Source organism: Tenrec ecaudatus, chromosome 8 (genome assembly GCF_050624435.1).
Source record: "Tenrec ecaudatus isolate mTenEca1 chromosome 8, mTenEca1.hap1, whole genome shotgun sequence".
Taxonomy (NCBI): Eukaryota; Metazoa; Chordata; class Mammalia; order Afrosoricida; family Tenrecidae; genus Tenrec; species Tenrec ecaudatus.
Genome location: NC_134537.1, coordinates 77475553 through 77500769, shown reverse-complemented (window position 1 = coordinate 77500769; position 25217 = coordinate 77475553). Strand labels below are relative to the sequence as shown.

The 25217-nt window shown below is 37.9% G+C and overlaps 1 protein-coding gene and 1 pseudogene across 3 annotated transcripts in view; one reads left to right on the top strand and one right to left on the bottom strand.

Moving 5' to 3' along the window:
• The window catches only part of MCPH1 (microcephalin 1), a 348942-nt gene that overhangs the window by 311652 nt on the left and 12073 nt on the right, over positions 1-25217 (bottom strand). For all 3 annotated transcript variants that reach the window (XM_075556426.1, XM_075556424.1, XM_075556425.1), the window contains exon 4: positions 2319-2406. In XM_075556426.1, coding sequence (XP_075412541.1) covers positions 2319-2406 — 88 coding nt within the window. The remainder of the gene's footprint in view (positions 1-2318; positions 2407-25217) is intronic.
• On the top strand, positions 14198-14370 carry LOC142454360 (small ribosomal subunit protein uS14-like; annotated as a pseudogene).

Sequence of the window (25217 nt, the reverse complement as noted above, 5' to 3'; positions counted from 1 at the left end):
AAAAGGAAGTATTATATGAGGGGGGACATAAAAGAAATTCAGGAGAAAGTTCCATTATCTTTTCATTCCATTCTTTCACAAACCTTTTTGAAGCCTCCTTGTATTTATACATATTCATAGATCTTTTTTCCCCTTCATATTCATAGATCTTGAGATAAAATAATCTAAAGTACACTATCCAGTTAGGGAAGTGGAGGGGGGAGACCTCAAAACATGCATGCAATAGGATATTATTCAAGTAAAATTTATGTGCCTGTATGTGAAAATATAACGTAAAGCCAATAAAATAGACAATATATGTTAAATTGAACACTGATCAATTTCAGAGACGAAAATAATATTCTTAAGGCAATCAGCAGGGATTGTTACATTACAAATGTATATCAATTATCTTACAGTGAAAATACCCGGATAGTACTGCTAACATCTTAAAATGCTCTGTGCACCCACACCCATTAGTTAGAGTATCAAAGAGCGTCCAGACATTCTCTTGAATATTCTTTTTCCACCTCCAATCAGCTGAGAAGGTGTGGAAGGAGTTAAAAGAACCGTTCCATTGCTGCACTCGCAAACTCAGCTTATCTGAATGAAACACGTGGATATATATGATTTAGTACTTTCAGAGAATTTGGAAAAGTCCACACTATTTATCTTTTAATCTTAGGAAGTCGATTTGGAGAAAGTTCTAAATCTTCTAATACAGATTCTCATTAGAAAACAAAGTGACTTAGGGACGGTAAAAAGCTTACTTTCAAACAAAGAAATCACAATGGGAAAATTTTAAATACGAAACAGAGAAAGGTTCACTATCTAGTTCAAATGTGAATTCAACCTCAAATGAAAGATGTATGTTTTCTGTAATGAGTATTTTAGAGAGCCAAACTTGAACATATCTGCTTCAGACTTAAGTTACTCAGGCTAAATAAAAGAAAGCCATTTTACTACTGCTGTAATAAACTAAATCCTGAAATAATTGTTTTCCCCTAGTGTGTAAGAAAAAGTCTGACCTGCCTTGGTCTCGGGTTCCCAGGAGGTATAACCTCTAAACTTGTATAATAAAGGATTTGGTTAGGTTTTTCTTTAGAATTGGGCTAATTAGGTACTCTCTAAACCATTAGAATTTCCTATCACTGGAACTTCTTTGTTATTCTTGGTGAGCCCTTCAGACTACACCTGACAGTTTATGAGTAATCACAAACACAGACCCTAACACATGGTGGGCCTGCTGATCACTTATGCTAAAGAGACGACTCAGGTTGGGTGAGGCCAGGCCAGGCAAACCATCACTACAGGTTGGGGTTTTAAGCCACATCATATCAGCCAAATCTCCAGAGAGAAGAAGGGGAAAGAGACTGATTTCAGTCACACAAACAATAATTCCACCTAGCATACCTTTATAGTAAAGTCTCACTGAAAACTCTGAACACCAAGGCTTAGAAAAATTTCCCTGGTTGACAATATCTGTATGTCAACACATGGATGTGCTGAGAGGGTGACTCATACCTGAGGTCAATATAAGCTTTGTATGTGGGACTCTCCCTGACCTTGACCTATGTGTTTTTCCCATTGCCTCATTCCGATTTAAACCTTTCTGTCATAATAAAACTGTAATCATACGTATAGCATTTTTCTGAGCCCTCGTGTCATAGTGGTTTACACAATGGGCTGCTAACAACACAATCAGCAGTTCGAAACATCAGCCACTTCACGGGGCAAAAGTGAGGCCTCTGCTCCTGGGGAGATTTGCCACACGGGCACTAACCACAGCCCTGGATGGTTACTAGGAGATGAAATACACACGAAGGCAGTGGGTTTGGAGGGGGCAGGGGTTGTTATAATAAAACTGTAATTCTAACTATAGCCTTTAATTGAGTTCTGTGAGTTGTTCTAGCAAATCCTGAAATCTGAGGGGGTAGTGGGACCCTCCATCCAGTCAGAGTGAAGGTGGTCTGGGCACTCCTGAGCTCATGCTAGTGTGTGAACTGAGGGCAGTGAAGTAAAAGACTATGCCCTGACCTAGGAGTTTGGTCTGGGTGACTGCTTCCAAAGTCAATGTACCATGGTCAATCATACTTTCATTTCTCTACAAATATATCAAAGCATTTATAGTACACAATCATCTCTCTAATTTACTTTTTAAAAAATGCTGTGTAAGAAAAATTTTTAAATGCTATGTGTAAAGCTACAAATTGTTTGAGACCAAAAAAGCACATGTAAGTCAGCTCTTGAACCTTTGTGTTTTGTGTTTTATTTTCTAGCATTAAAAAAAAAGAATAAATGCATAATTGCCACAGTCTACACTGAAATCATATACTTACTTTTTTTTTAAGTAGGTTTGGTAACTGTTCATTAGTATTAGCTGCAGGGAATAATGATTCATCAATGTGTACTCCAGCTGTCCTGCATCTGTATAATTAAAATAGTTTAATGAATATTTGTTTCTGTTATATCCATGCCATAAATCTTTAGATGTAACGTCCCTTAAGACAGGAGTAAATAGACCAACTTAACAGACATTGCTATTAAATAAGTACATGTTTTACAAAATTTCCAGAAATGAAAGGCAGGCAAAGGTAGCACAACTGTTATGTAACACTTTTACATCAAGATACAGTCCTATGTGTTTGTAAGTCAAATTTTTAAATCAATTAGATCAAGTGCATATGGTTTTCACTGAGCTGCTAGAACAGAGGCCTGGTGGCACTGCCAGGTAACTGTTAGACGGCTAAGTGCAAAGTCACTTAGCTCCCATCTATCAGCCCCTCCCCAGAGAGAACCAGGAGGCTGTATGCTACAGTCAACATTTACAGTCTTGGAAACCCTGTACCGGGTGGTTTTTAGTTGGAATCAACTCATTTCAAAGTGAAGGTAAATTTATACAATATTAAGAGGCAACATTAACGGTTGTCTCACAGCCCAGCATTCGTTACCCATAGACTTATTATTTATCTTCCTTCCACAACTGTGTTCTCCTTTTTTGTCAGTGTACCACCGACATCCCATAGAACTAGGTATGGAATCTCAGTTACCAATAGCTATGTCTCTCCCTTCCATAACCAGTCTATCAGAATAGCTAATCAGTTCTCCTTTCATAATACTATTATTCATAATAGTATTACATCCTTCCTTTGGGATTTCCCCACCATTCTCTTGTTCAAGCATTCACCAACTCAATCTAAATAGCTGTGATTTAAAAAGTTTAAAATTCATCAACTCAATCTAAATACCTATGATTTCTCTTGTTCTAATTCACCATATGTTATAAAATTACTCATCTTAATACATTTTACTCATATCTCCCCAGTGTAGTTCAAAAATCTTTAATAACTCCACTATTTACATTATATTCTCATCCATCTGTTAGTTAAGTCTTTCTGTACTACGGCCTCTAACTACCTCTCCAATTATAAGATGATCACTGTTCAACATCTAAGAATCAAAATAGATATTTGAAGAAATCATTAAAATACAGTACAATAAAAAGATGAGGCACTCATCCATTCAATACAGAATGTTCTCTATGAAAAATCATACAGTTTTATATGACTGAAGTGAATGAATAGGAGTTAAGAGATCATGATACAAATGACTTCAGGTACTAAAGATGAGACCTATGATCAGGGGGGCTTTATTCACTAAGCTAATGAGCATAGTCTTTATCCTATCAAGATCAGGAAGTTAGGAAATGTTTGATGGAGTAGAACATTATCAACAGTCCTCGAAAGTGCTGATTCAAGAAAGTTGGCACTGAAGGAAGAAACTAACTCTAGCATTAATGCCATAATTAAAACAGGAGATGTTGAAGATTTAAATTAACCCAATTAAGAACTGGTGAAAACAGCGTGAAATACAAGCAGTCATCTAAGTGAGACATCAAAAGTCCACACAGAAGAAGCACACCAGCCTGCGTGACTCAAGGAATGTCAATAATAAAATTTAAGATCAGAGGAGGGAATTATATTAAAGCCTGACTTCTGAGCATTCAGCTTACAAAAGGTCACGGTTGACAGTAAAGCTCAAAATTTATATGCAGAGTCCACGTGGATTAAGCTTTCCAGTGAATGCCCTCTAACCACTGAGCAGGGATGTGAGTAGCCTTGTTAAGAGTGCTTTGGAAAGTGAATTAATGAAAATGTCATTAGGTTAAAATTTAATGTCTTATCACATTTGTCCTTCCTTTTTCAACCCTCGAAAAATTAAGTAAGCAAGTAATTACACTACTAGCTATATATCCAAGAGAAATAAAAATATATGTCCATGTAAAAACTTATACACAAATGCTTACAGCAGCATAATTCATAATACCTCAAATTGAGACCAATTTAAATATTCTATTGTATGAATATACCCCACTTCCATACAATGGAATGTTATCCAGGTAAAAAAATACAATTAAGTACTGATCTACTGTATATTCAACTCACAGAGAACCTAGAGGATTGGGCAGCTCTGCCCCCATAGGTTTATGAGACTTTAACTCTTTATGAGGGTAGAAAACCTCCTCTTTCTTCCTTGGAGCAACTGGTTGTTTCAAAAGGCTGACCTTGGGATTAGCAGCCCAACACATAATCACTATATCAATCTGAACTTACTTGATGGAGGTGAGTTCGGTTTTGGGACATCATTCAAAATGAAAAAAATGAATAAACACATCATGCTATCTGAAAGAAGCCAGTAAGCCACAAAATAACCAATATTATAATCATAATAATAACAATAATAATTCACTGCCATTGTGTCAATAATAACTCATAGCTATGTTATAGGACAGAGTAGAATTGTCCCTCGTGTTTCAGAGACTATAACTGTTCACAGAATCGAAATACTGTCTTTCACTCACAGAGCAGCTGCTATCTTGAATTGCTGATCTTTTGGATTACAGCCCAATCTTTTAGATTGTAACCACTACTCCACCAGGGCTTCTAACCACATTATAAGATGCTGCTTTTATGCAATATCCAGAATGGACAAATACACAGAGTAGCTTAGTGATTGTTTAGGGGCAGAATGGAAATGGATGGGAATGGATGGGACAACTGAAACTGACAGATAAGGGATCATGGCTTTTTTAGAGGTGATAAAAATATTCTAAACTGTATACCAACAACCTTGATAAGTGAAATGCACAAATTCTTATCACCACATGATCTACCTAAACTGATCTAAGAACAAACACAAAAATCATAGTAGACCCATGACAGGTAAAGAGATTGTATCAGTAATTTAAAAACCTTCCAACAAAGATAGTTTCAAAAATTCACAAAATACTAGCAAACTAAGTCATTGATGAAAAACCACCCTACACAGATATCTTTGCTTCAGAATTCTACCAAACATTTCAGAAGCTGACATTAATTCATTCTTCAAAACCAGCATCATCTTGACAGCAAAGTCAGACAAGGGCAGACAAGAAAGTCTTACAATTACAGAAGAAAAAATCTCCAGGAAATATTAATGAACAGGAAAACAATGATACCTACTGACCAAGTGGAATTTATTCATGGAATGCAAGGGTGGTTCAACATTTTAAAAATTCAATAAATATAGTACATCACAACAATAGACAAAAGGAAACAAACAACATTTCAATTGACATAGGAAAAGCAACTGATAAAATCCAAAGACTTTCCTTGATAAAAGCATGCAACAAGCTAAGAATAGAAGCGAAGAGTCTCATTAAAATTTCTAGGGCATTTATGAAAAACAATAGCTCACACACATCATGCTCACTAGAGAGGTTGAGAGCTTTCCACTTGAGACTGGGAACAAGACAAGGATTTTCACTACCTGTGTTAGGCTGAATTTCTAGAGAAATAAAACCAATGACACCTATACATAAATAAAACAAAGGAGTCTATATCAAGAAAAGAATCCACATAGTCACAAGGTAGGAAGCCCAGTCCAACTCAAAGCCTTCAGGTAAGACGCTAGCTGGAGGCCCTCACTGACTCATGAAGCTATCAAAGTGAGGAAGCCAGCAGATCGATGGAAGCAGAGTGGAGAGGATTCAAAGTTGACAGGCAACTTAGCAAGCCATCGACAGCTCCCAGGGTCAGCAGACTGCAGGGTGGCTGTCATCCCAGGGAGCTTTACACAGGTTGCAGGCCAGCAGGAAGACAAGGAAAAGCCAGTTCTCCAGTGTCTCTTATGGATTCAAACAGGCCACATCCACAAGACTGTGACTCAATATTGAGATTGGATTCCACCCATACATTCTTACACATACTGCTGACACAAAACCTATCACACTATTATTATTCAATATTATACTGGATATCTATCATAAACAATATAACTCAGGAAAGGAGAAAATTAAAAGTATCCAAACTGCAAAGGAGAAAGTAAAATGATCTCTATTCAATAATAACATGACGTCATGAAGAGGAAAACTCAAAATATACAAAGAAGGAGCTCCTAGATCAATGAGAAGAATATAGCTAAGTTTATGGGTACAAGGCCAGAGACAACAGTTCGATTTGTATGCATCAGCAATGAAAAATCTAAAAGGGACATTGAGAAAACAATTCTATTTACAATAGCATCTAAGAGAATGTTGATATATTAATAAAATGTCTAAGAATAAATTCTACCAGGGATGCTGTTATGAACTGAACTGTGTCACCCCAACACGTGTCCTGTAAATCCTAACTTCTATGCTTGTGCTAAAGGAACCCTGGAGATTATGGATTACATGCAATACTGATAAAAATATCCAACAACCTTATTTACTGAAATAGAAAAATACACTGCTTTATGCAAAAAGGCAAAAGACTCAAACAGCCAAAGCAATTTTGAATAACAAAATTTGAAATATACTTTCTAATTTCAACACATACTATAAAATCACTGTAATGAAAAGTCCTTTACTGATATAAATAAGACGTATGTATCAATAGAATCGAAATTTGAGTCCAGGAATAAATGCATACATCTATAGTCAACTGCTTTTTGACAAGGGGTCTAAGAAAAATTGGGAAGGGACAATCTTTTTAAATAAATGATGCCGGGATATTTGTATTTCTATGTGAAGCGGGATCCTTATCTCATAACACACACAGTATTTATTTTTTTAACAGATTAAAGTCAATGACCTCGAAACTAAATCCATGAATTTCTTGGATGAAAACATAAGAATGTGGTTGTGGGGCTAAATTTCTAACAGTAAATTGTTAGATATTATAACAAAAGCACAAGCAACAAAAATAGGTAAGAGTTCTCATAAATATTAAATGCTTTTGCTAATCTACAGTCTTTGTTAAAAAAAGCAGCAACTTACAAATTAGGGGTAAAAATTGGCAACTATATGTGTAACATGGGCCCAATATCCAAAATATATGTAAGATGTCTACAACTGAAATAACAGAAGGGCAAACAACCACACCCAGTAAAAAATGGGCAGTCTTTAAGAACGAGACTTGGGTAACCAACAAACCCATGAAAAATATTCCGTATTGTTTCACTGGGAAAATTGATGTTGTTATCAGTACAATTTCGCCTTATACACCAGCGAGATGATTGACAAGGTTTTACTTATTTGTTCCTATGGGTTTTTGCTTTCTTGACCTTAGCATATTTTTGTTTTGTTTTGTTTTTCATTCACTGGTAGGTTTGTTGCTGTTGTTACTGTACTTGGTTTTATAGGGTTTTGATATTGTCATAATATGACCGTCACAGTAAACCTGAGTCATGCATATTCCATTGACAAGCAGATGGATTCTGGGCTCCCACTTAACTCTAGCCCCAATCAAAGAACAGTTAGTTCTGATACCATGGCCCTGACTTGATACTCACCTTCATGCAATGATCACTGAAGATAAGGGTGTTACAGAAAAGTATGCTGAAAAAAGATCATGAATTGCAAAATTGCCTGGGATCTTCTAAGGCTTGTATTCAAACAAGCAGCCATCTAAGCGAGGAGTTAACTAAATCCACATGGAAGAAGCACACCAGCTTGTGTGATCCAAAGATGACAATGACAAAATCCAAGTATGAGGAAAGGAAAAGTATCAAAGCCTAAATTGTGAACACCTAATTTGTAGAAGGCTATGGTGGACAGTGGGAGCCCAAACCCATCTGCAGAGCATCTAGTCAGATTAAGCTGCTGGCAGATCCCATCTAACCACAGGCTAGAGTCTCCATCAACCTTACTATCAGAGATCATTGTAACCTTAATTATATTGGATCGAACTGACACTTGATCAACTGACCTCCCTTTGGACCCAACCTGATTTTGTTCTAGGTACAAGTATTTCTTTCTTGTTCCATGACAAAACTTTTGTCCCTGGCTTTTAAAATATTGATGGTGGTCTTTTCTTTGTTATTCATTATAATTTGTCATTTCATCTTTATATTATTATTATTATGTCCTTACCACAGAAGAAATAGATGCATAGAGATAACCATTGATGCTAGGGGTTACAAGGGATGTAGGGGAGGGAAGGAGATAGGAGGGAGAGAGGATTGGGGGAGCAAACAATGAATGTGGGTGGTGGTACTAGTACTAGAACGGACTGTGATTACACAACTCTTTTTATAAACAACAACAATGGGGGTAAAGTGTTCACAGATTGAGTTAATGATTACAAAATTCTCCTTGATAAAACTGAATTACTCAACTGTATGATGTGTGGATTATGTGCCAATAAAACTGCAAAAAAATGTTAGGCACAATTAACCGCTAGTAAGATGCAAATCAAATCCATAGAGATAGCACTTGATTCCGACTGTAACGGTAAATTAAAAAGGAAATTTATTTGGAAAGTGATGATGAAGATGTGGGTAAATTGGAACCCTTTCCATTGCTGGTACAAATGGAAACTGATAGTCACTCCAGAGAGCAACTGGGCTGCTTCTCCAATTTAAACACCGGACTACCACATGCCACCGCAATTCTAATTCTCGGTGTTTGTCCAAGTCACCCAAAGCAGGAACAAAACTAACAGAGAGCTGCACACCCATGAACTTTTCACAAGAGCTAAAGGAAACCTAAGAATCCACCAACAGAATGTGAGAAGTACCCACAACAGAACACTATTAAAACAAAAAGAGAAATGAGGTCCGATCCATACTACAGCATGGATGAACCTCAAAAATCTTATGCTAAGTGAAATAAGCCAAGCACAAAAGGATAAATATTATAAAATCTCACATATATGAAATAAGAATGGGCAGATGAAAACCATACCATACAGACCAGGTTATTAGTGTTTACCCCAGGGACAAAAGGAGGACCCATTGTTTGAGAAGCAATACGTGGGGATTTTCTTTTTGTTTAAATAAGTCATTTTATTGGGGGCTTTTACAGCTCTGATAACAATCCATCTATCAATCGTATCAAGAACATTTGTATATATGTTGCCATCTTCATTTAAAAAATATTTTTCTTTCTACTTGAGCCCTTGGTATCAGCAAATCCTTTCCCCCCTCCCTCTCCTACTCTCCCAAACCTTTGATAAACTATAAATTATTTTTATTTTCCTATCTTACACCATCTGCTGTCTTCTTTCTTCCACATTTCTGTTGTTCATCCATCCCACCCCCCGGGGAGGGGGGATTGTACCTCGAACTGCCATCAGCTCTTCTTTTCTCCCCCTTTCCCCTATCCTCATGGTATCACTACTCCCATTATTATTCCTGAGGGGTTTGTGTGACCTGGATCCCACATGGAGAGCTGTATATGTACCAGTATACATGCTCTGGTTCTGGGTTTAGCCGGAGAAGACACACTGGGGTCATGAGGAGGAAACGTTAAAGAACTAGAGGTGAAAAAATAGAAGAAGAAGAACTAGAGGTCTGTTTCATTGGTGCTATACTGTACTCTGGCTGGCTCGTCCCTTCCTTATGACCCTTCGGTGAGGGGATGTCCAATTATCTACAGATAGGCTTTGGGTCTCCATTCTGACCCCCCCCTCATTTGCATCGAAATGTTTGTTTGTTTTGGGTCTTATGATGGCGGATACCTGATCCCAAGGGCATGTCGCGATCACATAGGTGGGTGTGTGCTTCTTCCATGTGGACTTTGTTGCTTCCCTACTAGATGGCTATTTGTTTAACGTTAAGTCTTTAAGACCATGGATGCTATGTCTTATAATAAACATACAGGCACCAGCAGCTTTCTTCACTACATTAGCTTATACACCCGGTTTGTCTTCAGCAAACATGTCAGGAAGGTGAGCATCACAGAGTTCCAGGTTATTAGAACAAAGTATTCTTGCTTGAGGGAGGACGTGAGAAGAGAGACCCAAAGTCTGTCTGCTACCTTAATACTTATAAGTATATGTACTTTTACCTATATCCCCATCATTATATACTTATATATTTACACATGCACCTGCCTATGGTCATACCTCAATAAGCGTCTCTTGCCTCCTAGTTCTTTCCTCTATTTCCTTTTACTTTCCTCCTGTTTATAAGTGTTTTTTGTTTGTTTTTATGGTGATAGGGAACTAACATGATAAAAATTATGGGTGGTAGTTACACAACATGATTAATTGCTGTAAATTGTAAGACTGAAAAATCTTAAATTGGGAAATATTGTTATGAATGTTTACAACAGTTTTTTAAAATAAACCACCTACATTTTTGAAAGCCTAAAGCAGGTGGATTGATTCTAATAATAAAGAAATAGTTCTTAAACAGTGTTTACCAACTTCTTGTCACTCAGGTAAAATACTATTTCTACCACTTAGCTCCAGGAGACTAATTATAATGAAATGTGCAAAAAAAAAAGTTAAAGAAGATAGAAAGTTAAAGAACTGCTCAGCATGTATCTTGCTGAAAGAACAAAAAAGGAAAAAATCTCCAAAACTTGAGTTGGAATACTGAAGGATTCCATGGGCAAAATATTAAATGATTCGGGAAGCATCAAAAGATGAGGAAGACACAGTTACTGGACCAAAAGAAATTGGTCAGTGTTCAGTCATTTCAAGGGGGAAAGATATCTAGAAAGAAGACCATGCTGCACTTAAAGCATTAGCAAAACACAAGGCCTCAAGAAGTGCTGGAACACGAATTAAAATGTTATAGCCAGCTGACGAAGCACTGGAAGTGATTACTCATCTATGCCAAAAAATTTGGACAACCGAATGGAAGAGAACTACAGTTAAACCTACTACAAAGGCAAATCAAGAGAACAGAGAAATTACCGAGCAAGAAGATCATTATTATCAAATGCACAAGTAAAATTCTGCTTCTTAAAAAAAACCTCGCTGCCATTGAGTCGATGCTGACTCGTAGCAACCCTATAGGACAGGGTAGAACTGCTCAAGACTAACTGTGAACAGAAGTAGCAAAGACCCGTCTTTCTCCCTCAGACATTTTGAATGGCCAACCTAGAGGATCACAACCCCAAGTGTAACCACTATGCCAAACATTTGCAGCAGTTCATTGGTAAAAAGCTGCCAGACAGTCCAGCTAGCTGGATTCAGAAGAGGATGTAGAATGAAGGATATTAATGCTGACATAAAATGGATCTTGCTGAGAGCAGAGTACCAGGAAGATGTTTACTTGTGTTTCATTGATTATACAAAGGCACTCAACTCTTTGAACCATTACAAATTATGGGTAACATTGAGAAGAATGGGAATTCCAGAACACTTCAATTGTGCTCATATGAAACTTGTACAAACAGGCTCAAACAGAACAAGGGAACACTACTCAAGAAATGCTATTGGTATAAACTCAGGAGAGGTGTGCATCAGGATTGTATCTTTCAATAATCTCAGTAATGAATATGATGAAATTTTGTCTCATATACTTTTAACATGTTACTAGTCCCTAGAAAAAGGTTATAATGCTTGTTAACGTAGAGTCAGTTAAATAGAGGAAGATCCTCAACAAGATGGATTGACACAGTAGCTGCAGCAATCAGCTGAGACATGACAATGATGGTGAGGATGGCACAAGACCAGGAAGTATTTCTTCTGTTGTTCAGAGTCGCTGAGTGGGAACAGACTCAAAAAAAACCTAACAACACTCACCACTGTTAAACTCAACCAAATAAAAATGATTTTTGATTGGGGGAGGAGTAGAGCATTTGGGTAGAGATGAATAGAACCAGGATAACTATAATATATATAAAAATTTAAAAATTGAGCTTAAGGAACCTTACTAATGCCAATGCACTGGAAGGCTGAGTTAATTTATCTGCTGAGTAAACAAGCTTATTTTCTCCTATTTCACAACTGAGGAAACTGAGTCGTAAAGATCATTTGCTAAACTTGAAAAAACTAGTAACTATCCTTTACTAGTTAGAGTCTGCTTCAGAGTTAATTCCAAATCACAGTGACCCGAATAAGTCAGAGTAGTACTGCTCCTTTAGGTTTCTAAGAGTGAGTATTATGATGGGAACAGAGAGCCTCGGTTTTCTCCAGCAGAGCAGCTAGTAGGTTCACACGCCCAACGTGTAACCTACTATGCCATCAGGGCTCCTTTCACTAGTTAACAGCTTTAGAAAAGGCTTCATTCAATCCAGTAAAATGTGCGCCTGAATCAAGTGATTTAGTGGTAGAATAAATGGTCTGTTCTCTGGAAATCAACTTCCAATAATTTATTTATCAAGTGATAAAACTTAAAGCTATATAAAAACACACCCTGAATCCAATACCTAAGTTTTAACTATTCTTTGTCATAATGAGGAAATAAGTAGCACTTATTAATAGATGATGTTATTCTATACATACAAACAATGATGGGTAATGTCATTCTATATATACAAACAACTTGCAATTTAGCATACTTAATAAAATAACAAAGTCACAACATCAAAATTCACCTTTAGCAGATATTGAAGCAAAGTTTACTGCATAAGCAAGTTCAGAAATCAAATTCCTACTTATCTCTAAAAATGTAAGATTATAATATTATCTCCCCATCTAGTGGTCAGGAAGAAAACTGTTTCAAGAAATACCCCTTAAAACCAAAACTTTCTGAGCTGGGATTTCTAGTTGCGACTAGTTCAAGACCAATGGAACACAAAGAGTATTTCATTCTTGTCCTTTTGAAGTCCTGCCTCTGAACTCATCCTTCCTTGAGAGCTAATTATAAGACTACCAACTGCAAACCATCAAGTGACCCCTAGCTCCCATTATACCTTAATGGAGTTTTCTAGCCATCTGCTTCAGGTGGACCAATCCTACTGCTTTTGCCTTGTCTGATGTCAAACTACCCTTTGTCACCAACTTATTTCCTAACCCAGTCAATAAGTCAATTAATCAAAAGTTTATTAATCAACTATATAGAAGAGACAGGGAGGTTTAAAACAGAAAAAGAACCAATAATGACATCTTTTTTTGAAGGTTTCATGCTTCCAGTACAAAAGCGTAACTAAGAGTCAGATTTATGTAGCTCCCTATATATAATACCATGCAGGATGCACAATGGGAATTACAGAAGTTCAGAAAACACTGCTCGGTAACCACAGGGAAAACCATGTAAACTACGGTTTAAGAGATGGACACTTCTGTGTTTCAAGCATGGAACAATCTTTTAGTTAAGGTTTATGTTTTCTATTGAAAAAGAAACCAGGACAAGGCAGTTAAGTACCATATACACTCGAATATAAGCTGACCCAAGTATAAGCCGGGGTACCTAATTATTACCTGGGAAACCAGAAAAATGGTTTATGGAGTGTCGTCAAAATGGGTACTGCGTAACACAGATGTGAATCCGCATACGTGCTCTACAAATGGCTAAGGATAACAAATATAAAGCACCAGGAATTGAAAAATTTGCTACGTCAGCAGGATGGTGTACCCGCTTCATGAATAGGTTTGGCCTACTATGCTTCAGACAAAGATCAAAGATTTCCCAGAAATTGCCACAAGACCTTGGAGAAAAAATTAGCGTATGTCATTCCAGTCATTTATAATAAAACAAGGAATGATTTATAATTATGACCTGGCAGATATTGGGAATATGGATGTAACTGCCATGGATTTTGATCTTCCAAGAACAGAACTGTGGCAAGTTTAGGAGAAAAAAAAACATTTTTCTCAAAACCGCAGGAAATTAAAAAAAAACAAACCACTTTACAGTTGTTCTATCATGTTTGGCTAATGGAAGTAAGCTGCGTCCGGGCATTATTTTTAAAAGACCTTGCCTAAAAAGATCAATTTCCCACCAAGAATTACTGTGCGTGCACATGTTAAAGGCTGGATGGATGAAGACAAAACCAAAAAAAAAATGGCTGGGAGAGAGCCTGGAAACAAGATGGGTCACCAGCAGCTCTAGTGGAGCCACCCGCGAAAATTCGGCCAGGGTTCCCGTTCTTGCCGCGACCGGCACGGTCTGATCCGGAAATTCAGCCTCAATATGTGCCGTCAGTGTTTCCGTAAGTACGCAAAGGACATCGGCTTCATCAAGTTGGACTAAGTTATCTTTGGATGGACAATTCAACACCGCTATCCAAAAGAAGAAACAATGCCAACTATTTGTACATAAAATAAAAAAAAATTCGTCTGAAAAAAAAATGGCTGGAAGAAATTTGGAATCGATGACCAGGAGCAGCCTTAAAGAAAAAGCCATCGTTACTTGTTTGGGATATGTTCACAGAACCCACCTTATCAGATGACATAAAAAAACTGGCAAAATCTAGTAAAGTTACTTTAGCCATTATTCCAGATGGGCTTACATCTGTACTGCAGCCTCTGGATGTATCTCATACCAGGTGAAGCTCTACATTGGGATATGGATGATGAGGAATCTAGTTTTGAAGGATTTTAACTCTACATTTTAGCCTGGTTGCTAATTGAGCTCAGGGAACAGTACTCCTAAGGTATCATTGTTGATACCTTATTGTTTTTGTTGAACCAATTTTCCACTTACTGTGCTGGTTTCCTAATGTTTAATAACTTGTCCTTTTATTTATGTTTTTTAATTTAAAATAAATATTTAAATACATTACCCCACTGATGTCTCAATTTTTAGTAATTTTATTTTTATTTGTTTTGATTATTGAAACTCACCAATAGCTTCTGCATTTTCCACCCTAGGCTTATACTCGAGTCAAGCAGTTTTCTGGTTTCCCAGGTAATAATTAGGTACCTCGGTTTATACTTGGGTCGACTTATATTCAAGTATATGCGGTATATGTGCTAGTTTATGTCAGTACAAGATAATGAAAGCATGATAAATTTTCCAAAACAAAATCTTTAAGAAATATAGCACGACTATGCATTTTGCTCTACATAAAAATACTGATACCATTTGTTGTGTGATTCATGAATATAAAGTGTGTCCACAGGATGGAAATAGGATTTTTGGTTCATTCTTGTAATCGTAAAACTATGTGCTTGAACTGGCAATGATTTTACAATTGGTTGAATTGGTAACAGTGGATATTTTGTGTGGCCATGCTTTGCTTTTAACTAATTTTGCTGCAAGTATAAAGATAGATTTTACATGTCAAAAAATCATTTTTCCTTTTATATAAGTTTTAATCACAGGAGTAGCTTTCACGCATGTCAAAAGTACAAGAAAGCCAAATTTGAAGTCTGCTCTCAATTCCTACTGCACTGGCAACTCCTCTAATTTTGCTTTCCATGTATGAATAAATCCAAAGCAAACCCACTGCTTTGCTGACAGTAACAACTCATAACAACCCAATAAATCTGAGACGGAAATCTTTGCAAGTGAGGATAGCCTCACCTGTTTCCTGAGTGGCTGGTGTGTTTGAACCACTGACATTATGGGTTATGGTTAACAGTACAATGTTTCTTGGCTTCTCAATGTATGAATAAGTAATAAAAAGTAATGTGTCCCTTCCCTGATTACAAAATTCCCTAATTAAATTCTGAGGTCGAGACAGGAGCAAAGAAAGTAGACATCTCTCAGGAGTCTTAAAGCTCAAGGTGAACGAGAAAGGCTTCTGTACTAGACCACCCCCGCAAAGCTCGAGAAGAAGGGCAGGGGGGAACAGTCTTCTGTGGAGCTGGGATGAGGAAGACATCTATTCAATGTCAAACCCATAAGCTGTATCAGGGGAATATATGCTCTATCACAGCAGTTCTCAGCCTCTGGGTCCTGACTTGGGGGTCAAAAGACCCTTTCACAGGGGTCGCCCGATTCAAAACAGTAGCAAAATTACAGTTATCAAGTAGCAGTGAAAATAATTTTATGGTTGAGGGTCACCACAACATGAGAAACTGCATGAAAGGGTTGCACTATCAGGAAAGCTGAGAACGACTGCTCTACTGACAAGACACATGGACCTATGCTGATGGTAGCAAGAGCCCTAGACCTGGAGGACACGGGGAGACCCACACCAGTGCTAAGATGCTTACAAAGTCAAAGGACCCACAAGCCTTCCCACCCACTGGCCTGTGATCTTCCTGCATTCTGCATTATTGCATGCATTTCATGAGTATGAAGAGGACTTCATAGACTGGTATTGAACTTATGAGCTATTATCAGACTTATGAACTTAATCTTGCATTGGCTGGGATGTTTTCCTTAATAGTCAATTGCTCTTATATATAAAGCTCTTTCCTATACACATGAGTGTCTATGAATGTGTTTCTTAATCCACCCGGAATAACACACTTAGCACACAGACTTTGGTTTCAAAATACCATTTCTCATTAAAAGGAAACAGCTCCTGGAAAAAATGGCTAAACCCATGACTTAAGAGAAAGAACAACCTGTGAATAATTTGTACAAGAGAAAAGTTGAAAGAATTGTTAGGTAGTTCTACTGTAGGGATGGGGAATGTCCGTTAACGCATGCCCAGAGAGCCAAGCACGGCAACAAGGAGTGGCGCACTGCACATGCTCAGAGGTTCAGGTTTCCCGCCAGTAGGTATGGGTGGGCACAAAACCTGAATTGGCCCACCTAGGCCAGGTGAAGTCAATTCAGCCAATGGGGTCCATCAGGGGTCGTTCGCTATGCCTCCCCCTTGAATCCTTGAAAAGGCAGGAGCCTAGAGTCGAGGAGGAGAGAGAACTTTGTCTGTAAGGAGAGAGAACTTTGTGTGATGCTGAGCAGCTTCCGTCAGGCTGCATGGTTGGGAGGAGTTATATGGGAGCCGTGTAAACCTGAAACTTTTTCTATCTCTCATAAAACTCACTTGGATCACGGACCAGGCTTCGACGTGAATTCTTTCTCGCGCGGAGCTAAGGACCATTGTATAACTCTATCTCCAGAGAGATCTAACAGAATGATGTAAAGAGGTAAACTAGTACTTAAATCAATTTGAATGGGCTTCCATTAGCCAGCAAAGGACAATTTAAGTGCTACAAGAAACAATGACAGTAAAGGATTATAACTCACGGAATAAAATTATTCTCAGGGAGTTCAAGGCGCCCTGCCATCAAATTAAATCCAACTTATGGCAAAATCGTAAGCGTTTCCTGCCCCTAAAATCAGAGTAACAAAAGCAGAGAATCATAGTTTATTGAAGCATCTAGAATCCAGAAGCAGAAACACACACATAAGTATAATAGGTAAATTGGTGGAGGCTCAGGATGGATTAGCCTGAGTCAAAAGCTTGGAGAGGTGGGGGGCAGAAGCAGAGACATAGTCTCAGTAGAATGTCGTACTTTCTTGACTTTTGCCTACAAGAATCCCAAGAAGTTCTGAGTGAAGGAGCTGGAAATTTTAAAACTGCTCCAGAGCTCTCTGGTCTAGATACCAAAGCCCACTCAACAGAAGTCAGTTGGCCAGGGATTACAAAAGCCTGGTTCACAGGGCAGAAGAATACTCTGAAGTCCAATGTTTCTGAAAATAAGTAATACCACACCCCACTGGGAGGGTGTGTAAGTAGAACAATCCAGGGGAGCTGTAAAAACAGATACCTGCACTTTATCCTGGATTGTGTGCTATATATAGTACCCAGGTTAATGGTCAGGGGAGTTCTGGGTAATTTTTTTCTGAAAAGGAACAGGAGGTCAGAAAAGTTTGGGAACCTATGCCTGTCAGGTGGGGGAGTAGCACTAAGATTTTCCAGGAATGCTTACCCTTTCAAGATTATCTCAAAGTAGAATAGCTGAAACTAACACCTGGGTTCCACTGAGTCATAAAAATGCAACTCAAGAACAACCAAGTGAGGCCAGCCTGAGGACTGACAACCACCTGGCCAACCCATTGCACAACTCCCAGGCCATAGGACACTCGACCATTGAGAACACTGATGTTTTGTCTTGGAAGATGATTACTTAATAAACAGTTCCAGCATCAGCAACCGCATCTCTAGGCTCATCTCTGGCAATCCGGAACCCTGGAGAATGTATTGTTCTACAGGATTCTCTGCACCACCCATACTCCCTGGACATCCATGCATTTAAAGGCACAGCTTAAAAAAGCATGACACGAGAAAGACAGACTTTCAAACACATGCAGACACAAATACACTATGATAGTTAAGATACTTCAGCACCTCACTGATGATTGGATTGCCCAGCAAGAAGCTAGGCAGAAGTCCTTACCCCTGTACCTATGAATAAGGCCTTTAGATTTTTTTTAATTATTAAGTTCAGCAGGCCATATCAAGAAAGTTAGGACCTAAACCTAATCATTTGCGAGTCTTTTAAAAACAGAAGAATGGACACAGCGGCATATAAAGTGGGCAAAAGTGAATTCAAGAAATGCCATGGAACTCCTGCAATCGCTAACGAGGAAGGACCCTCCACCAGGGCCAAGTGCTCTGATTTGGACTTGTGGTCTCTAAAACTATGAGCCAATAATACATTCTTATTCGTTAAAGCTACCTACACATTGCATTTCAGTGATGGCAGCACTATAACTTGTAAAGCACCATCTCTTTCAGTGATCGAAAATAGCCCTGAGCAACATTTGTAAATGCTGAGCTGTTAGAATCATGAGGGTAATTAATGTACAGATGTGCTTCACACAATTGATGTATGTATGGATTGTGATTAGAGTTGTATGAGCCCCTAATAAAATGATTTTTTTAAAAAAGAAAACCAAAACAACAAAAAAGTACAGACAAGAGCTGGAAATATAGGGAATCCAGGACAGATCAACCCCTCAGGACCACTATGGAGAGGAACCACACCAGGAGGGGAAGGGGAGGGTGAAAGGGTAAGGGGAACTGATCACAAATGATCTACCTATAACCCCTTCCCAGGGGGATGGAGAATAGAAAAGTGGGTAAAGGGAGACATCAGTCAGTGTAAGACATGAAAAAATAATAATAATTTACAAATTATCAAGGGTTCATGAGGGAGGGAGGGAGGAGACAAAATGAGGAGCTCATCCCAAGGACTCAAGTAGAAAAAAATGTTTTGAAAATGATGGCAACAAATGTACAAACGTGCTTGACACAATGGATGGATTTATTGTGATAAGAGTTGTACGAGCTCTCAATAACATGATTAATTTTTAAAAGACATTAAAATATATTAAAAACAAGAAAACAACAGCAGAAGCTCAGACGGGAAAGACCTGCTCCTTCAAAGACTGACAAAGCCTCAGAACCCCTATACACCATGTCACTAGGAGTTGGAATGGACTCAAAGCAGAATATATATATATATATTTTTTGTTTTGGATAAGTTATTGACAAATTCAAGAGGCCAAAGTGAAGTACGGATATAGTTGCACAGCAGTACCAATCCACTGCACCTAACTTTCCTTACTAGACTCTCCCAACAAAAGTGAAAGATACAGTCTTCTCAACTTCACAATGGAACATTCACCAAGACAGACTGCCTTCTGGGTCACAAAACATACCTTAACCAATTTAAGAGAAATTATGTGAAATATACTGTCATAGTACAACAGAATTAAAGTTGAAATCACTAACAGAAAGAGAGCTGGAAAAACCCAAATCACCATGCGAATTAAGTGCCATGTCACCCCACCCACCACCCAGCCTTCATTCAGACTTGCCTGTCAGAGCAATACACAATGCTCTCCCAACCCTAGTCACCAATCCCCACCCCAAGGTATATATGTATATGTGTGTGTAGTTATATATATATATAACTCGCTCCTCCTCCACTCTGGGGAAGCCTGGCAGACTGCGCTTCCCAACTGTCTGTTTCTTGATATCCGTGTTCTGGCAGCTCCCTTTTGCTATCAATTTGGAGATTAAATACAATTCTAAACATAAACACACTTTCAAATAATACATAGGTCAAAGAAGAAGCCTCAAACTGAAAAATAGTTTGAACTAAATGAAAATACAAAAATTTGTGAACTGCAGTGAAAACTGCTTAAGGGGAAATAAGCATATATATAACGTACTGGAAATAAAGAGTTAAAATTAACAATTGAAGTTTCTATCTTAGGGAAATGAAAAAGAGCATATGTAATTCAAAGTAAGCAGAAGATACAAGATGATAAGAATTAGAGCAGTAATCAGTGAAACTGAAAACAGGAAAGTGATAGAGAAAAATCAATGAAAATAAAAATTGGTTCTTAGAAAACATCACTAAAACTAATAACCTTTCAGCCTGTCTAACCAAAATAAAAAGTTAAGACAAATTTCTAATACCTGAAAAGAAAGAAGAGCCATCACTACTGACTACATGAAAAAGAAAAGGCTATTAGGAAAAATTCTATGCACACACATTTGCAAACTTAGATAAAATTTATCAATTCCTTGAGCATTGCAAAGTAACAAAAGTCACAAAGTAAAACAGATAAGCTGAATTGGTCTATATTCCTAAGGAACTGGAACCCATAATATAAGACCTTCCAAAACAGAAAGTACAAGGCCAGATACTGTCACTGGTGAAGTCCACCAAACATTTAAGAAGAATGATATCGATTCTCAATAACCTTCCAGAAAACAGAAGCACACAGAATACGTCATAACTCTCTAAGTCCAGGATTACCTTACCAGCACACCAGGCACCATGTCAATAGAATAAAGGATAGAAAATATGATTATATCAATAAATGTAGAAAAAGCTTTGACAAAATTCACACTCATTCATGATAAAAAATGTCAACAAACTATGAATAGAAGGTGAGTTCCTCAATTTGATAAATAACTATAAAATAACAACTTATAACCATTACAAGGGTGTTCCAAATAATTTCATTCTGTTTCCCCACAAACTTTCGGAAATCCCATAGACCTAAATAAAAGATCTATATATGCAATACAACCCCAATTAAAATCCTTGAAACTCCTTTTGGAATAGCAACAAACCGGTTCGAAAGTTTATGTGCACAGGCAAACTCCCAAATAACCAACACCAGATTTAAAAACAAAACATAAAACCGTATTGCTGTTGAGTTGATTCTGACTCCAAGGGCAGAACAGACCAGCCCTTGTGAGTTCCTGACACTGTAACTCTTTATGGAAATAGAAAGCCTAATTCCCCCTCCACAATCCACACATGTCCTTTCCTTTCCCCCTCTTTCATAGCCTAGGTGCCCACACTAGGTAAGTGTACCAGCTCTAAGCTCAGGGGTCCACGTGGCTTCCCTACCAAACCAAACCCAGAGCCAGTCATTCAAAAACAAAAGTACATAGAGCTGCTTCCTTGGGTTTCTAGACGGTAAACCTTTAAGGCAGCAGTCAGATTCATCTTTCTCTTGTGGAGCAACTGTAAGGTGACCAGATTTTAACACTGGTAAAGCGGGACACCACTGACCGGGGGTGGGGGTTCTTGATAAAAAATTTTGCCTATATGGAGCAACAAAAATTTTCATAGAACACAAAAATAGTATTGTATTATTTTTAAAATTTCAACATAAGTAAAATTTACAAATATAATACATTAAAATTATGTATAGTATTATTTTATTCTTTGGCATACTTCTCATGAGTGATTTGTTTTTAGTAGATTACTGTCATTGTTTAAAAGGTCATGAAAATTTTCACAAGAATTTGTTAAATTATATTTCACACATAAAATGGCTTTCAAAGTCTCAACACTTATTGTGATTTTTCTGATGTCCTCACTTTATTTACCGTAGAAATTCCGCGTTCAGTCGCAGCATTAGTTCCTGATAAGGACAGCGCATATTCCATAATTTTGAGTGCATTATTGTATGGAACATGGTTTGTTCCAAAATGATGAAATATTTATAACCATTTGTTCTCTATTGTGATTTTTGCTGATGCCCAAGATTTAACCTTTTCCTTATCAATATATTTTTTAATAATAATACCTCATTAAAAAGATCATTACTACATGAGAAATTTTGAATAATATGATCGAATGATTTTTGCACATCATTCCAATTAAGTTCTTGTTTTAATGTAACCCAATGAAAATGTTCAATATTATTGTAATGTACCGTCCACTCTTCTAAATAATCTATGCAGTTACTATAGAACTTTTTGACGTGATTCATGTTATCTGCACGATTTATTGCACCTCGTTCTTCTAGCTGGCTTATACTATTATTGATAGTTAATGCAAGAAAGTTATTTCCTAACTGCTCTTGACACTGAAATTTTAAATTATTAACTTCATTTGCTACTTTGATTACCGAAATGTTGTCTCCTTCAATAAGTTTTATAGCATTTTGAAAAAGAGCTGCTTGATTGGTACAAACTCTAGCCAAATTCTTGGATTCTTTTTCAAAAAAACTCTTCTAAAATTCTAGGACATTTATCCTGTGATAGAAAATACGATTTCAAAGGATCGTATATTTTCAAAATTCTTTTGACAGCTGGCAAAAGAGCTAACCAGCATGTTTTACAGTATCCAAGTATTTTTTGATATTTGACTTCCCCAGTTTCACAAAATTCTGTTAAGCATTTCAACACGCAGTATATATATATAGAAATAAGAATACATTCCAATAATATTTTCCACATCTACGGGCAACAAATCAGCAGCTGTTTGAATGGCATTATGTACTATGTATCCCTTTCCGTTCTCCAGCCGTTCCCTAGCTTGTTGTGCATTCTTTCCAAAAATCAGAACTTTTAAAAAACACCTCAGGACAAGGGACAAATTGTTAAAATTGGGACTGTCCTGCCAAAAGCGGGATGTCTGGTCACCTTAGGTTTGAACAAAGAGGAATAGCTGAAGTTTTACAATTTGGACAATTGGTCACAGTAGGTGGGATAGGAAGGATTACAGGTCAAAGCTCTGGAGGAAAGACTTGGAAGAGGCCAAAGGAGCCCTTCCAGGAGCTTGGAATGAGATTAGTTTATTAGCAGGACCAAGGCAAACCACAAACATTCAAAGCCTTCTTAGAACAGACCCTGCACTGTTATGTAAATTTGTCATCCACTTCAAAATAACTGACCCTTTCACTCAAAAAAACTCATTGCCATTAAGTAGATTCAAACTCATAGTGACCTACAGGTTAGGCTGGACTGCTCCAGTGGGTTTCTGAGACTGTAATAAGACAGGTTGAACTGCTCCTGTCTGTTTCCAAGACTAGTTCTTAAAAAAACAAACACTTTGCCATCAAGTCATTGCTGATTCATAGTGACCTTATGGAGCAGGGTAGAACTGCTCCTGTGAATTGCCTAAACGGTAACTCTTTATGGGAGTAGAAAGCCTCATCTTTCTCCCACAGAGCTGCTAGAAGTTTTGAACTGCTGACCTTGCACTTAGAAACCCAACATATAAAACCCATTACGCCACCAGGGCTCCTTCAAGGAATTCTATTAAAATTTTCCTAATCCACTTACTCTTACATGTTCCTAGACAATTATTTTGCCTATTCTCTTTAAACCTCAATACTTCCCCCCAACCCTATTCCCTGTCCATTCTCATTCTCAGATAAACATTGTCTCGAAAGCAGACAAGACTTCTCACAATGTCTGTCCTCCAAACCACACCTGTTACATTCACAGGAATTGCATTGAGGAATAATCCTGGTGGGTAATGGTTATGTGTTGGGCTACTAATAGTGAGGTTAGTAGTTTGAAACCACCAATCACTCTGTGGGAGAAAGATCAGGCTCTCTACTCCCACAAAGAGCTGCAGTCTCAGAAACTCACAGGGGCAGTTCTACCCTGTCCTACAGGATCACCATGAGACAGAATTGACCTGATGGCAATAAGTTCGGTTTTTGGTTTGGTTCTATCCATTCCAAATTCCTTATATTAATGTGACAGTTTTGTCTTTGGTCCTATACAAGTGGGCTTTAAAAAGTTCATCAAAACATTCCCTAACACTTCATTCAATTTTCCATAAACTTTTTTGAAGCCCTCCTCATATATGTTTGTTCCCTAGAAGAATTCCTCAATCCCTTCAAGCGAGGCAAGCAAATGTCTCCTCTTTATTCCGAACCCACCAAATGTTCCTCCACTAGAGCTGCTCTGTGAGCATACTAATATGCTATCTTTTCTCCCATCTTAAATCTCCTCTGCACATCCCTTTACAAATCTTGCCCTGTTGCTCTGTTCTCCAGTAAAGATCTGTCTATATGCAGATTACAGCTCACTGATCCTTAACTTTCATTAAACTTACTCCAATATCTTTGGTTCCCACTAATTTACCAGTGTTACTTGGCCCCAATGACCTCTATGTTGCTAAATCTGTGGTAATCTCTTACATCTCGTTTTACTAAACCCATTTAAGTACTCTTTGTACATAAGTATACTAATTCATCATTATCATTTCCTTGAAAAAGAAACTTTCTTCACTAAAAGCTACTTTTCCTACAAGAGGCCCTGGTGACATTGTGGGTTATGCAATGGATTGCTAACCACAAGGTTTGTGGTTTAAATCCACCAGATGCACTGAAGTAAAAATATGAGGCAGGGAAAGACACAGGTTTGCAGGAGTCAAAATGTTCCCATTTCAGTTCCTATTTGATTTACAGCCTCAGAACCCACAGGGGGAGTTCTACTCTCACTATGAGTTGAAATAGATTTATGGTGGTGTGGCAGTTACATATGTAATTTCCTGTCAATTTGCAAAGGGGTGGAGTCTAGCCTGTCAATCAGGTTGGAGCTTGATGACCTCATTTGGAGATAATAGATCACTGGAGGCCAGATACGTGTACTCTCTGTGCTTGTCTTCCTGCAAGACATTCCTGCTGACAAGTTACGTGGAGCTGCACTGATAGAGGCAGAGCCCTAGAGCTGGAGGAGCCACATGGAGACCCACACCAGCAATACGATGCTTCCATCACCACTGGATCCAAAAGACTTTCCACTCAATGGCCTGTGATGTTCCAGCATTTGGTGTCATTGCATGGTTGTATGAGTCTAAAAAGGAACTTATGGAACAGTGTCGACATATGGGGTAATATCGGACTTAAGGACTTAATCTGGACTGGACTGGCATGTTTTCTTAATGTACAACTGCTCTTTGATATAAAGTTCTCTCTTG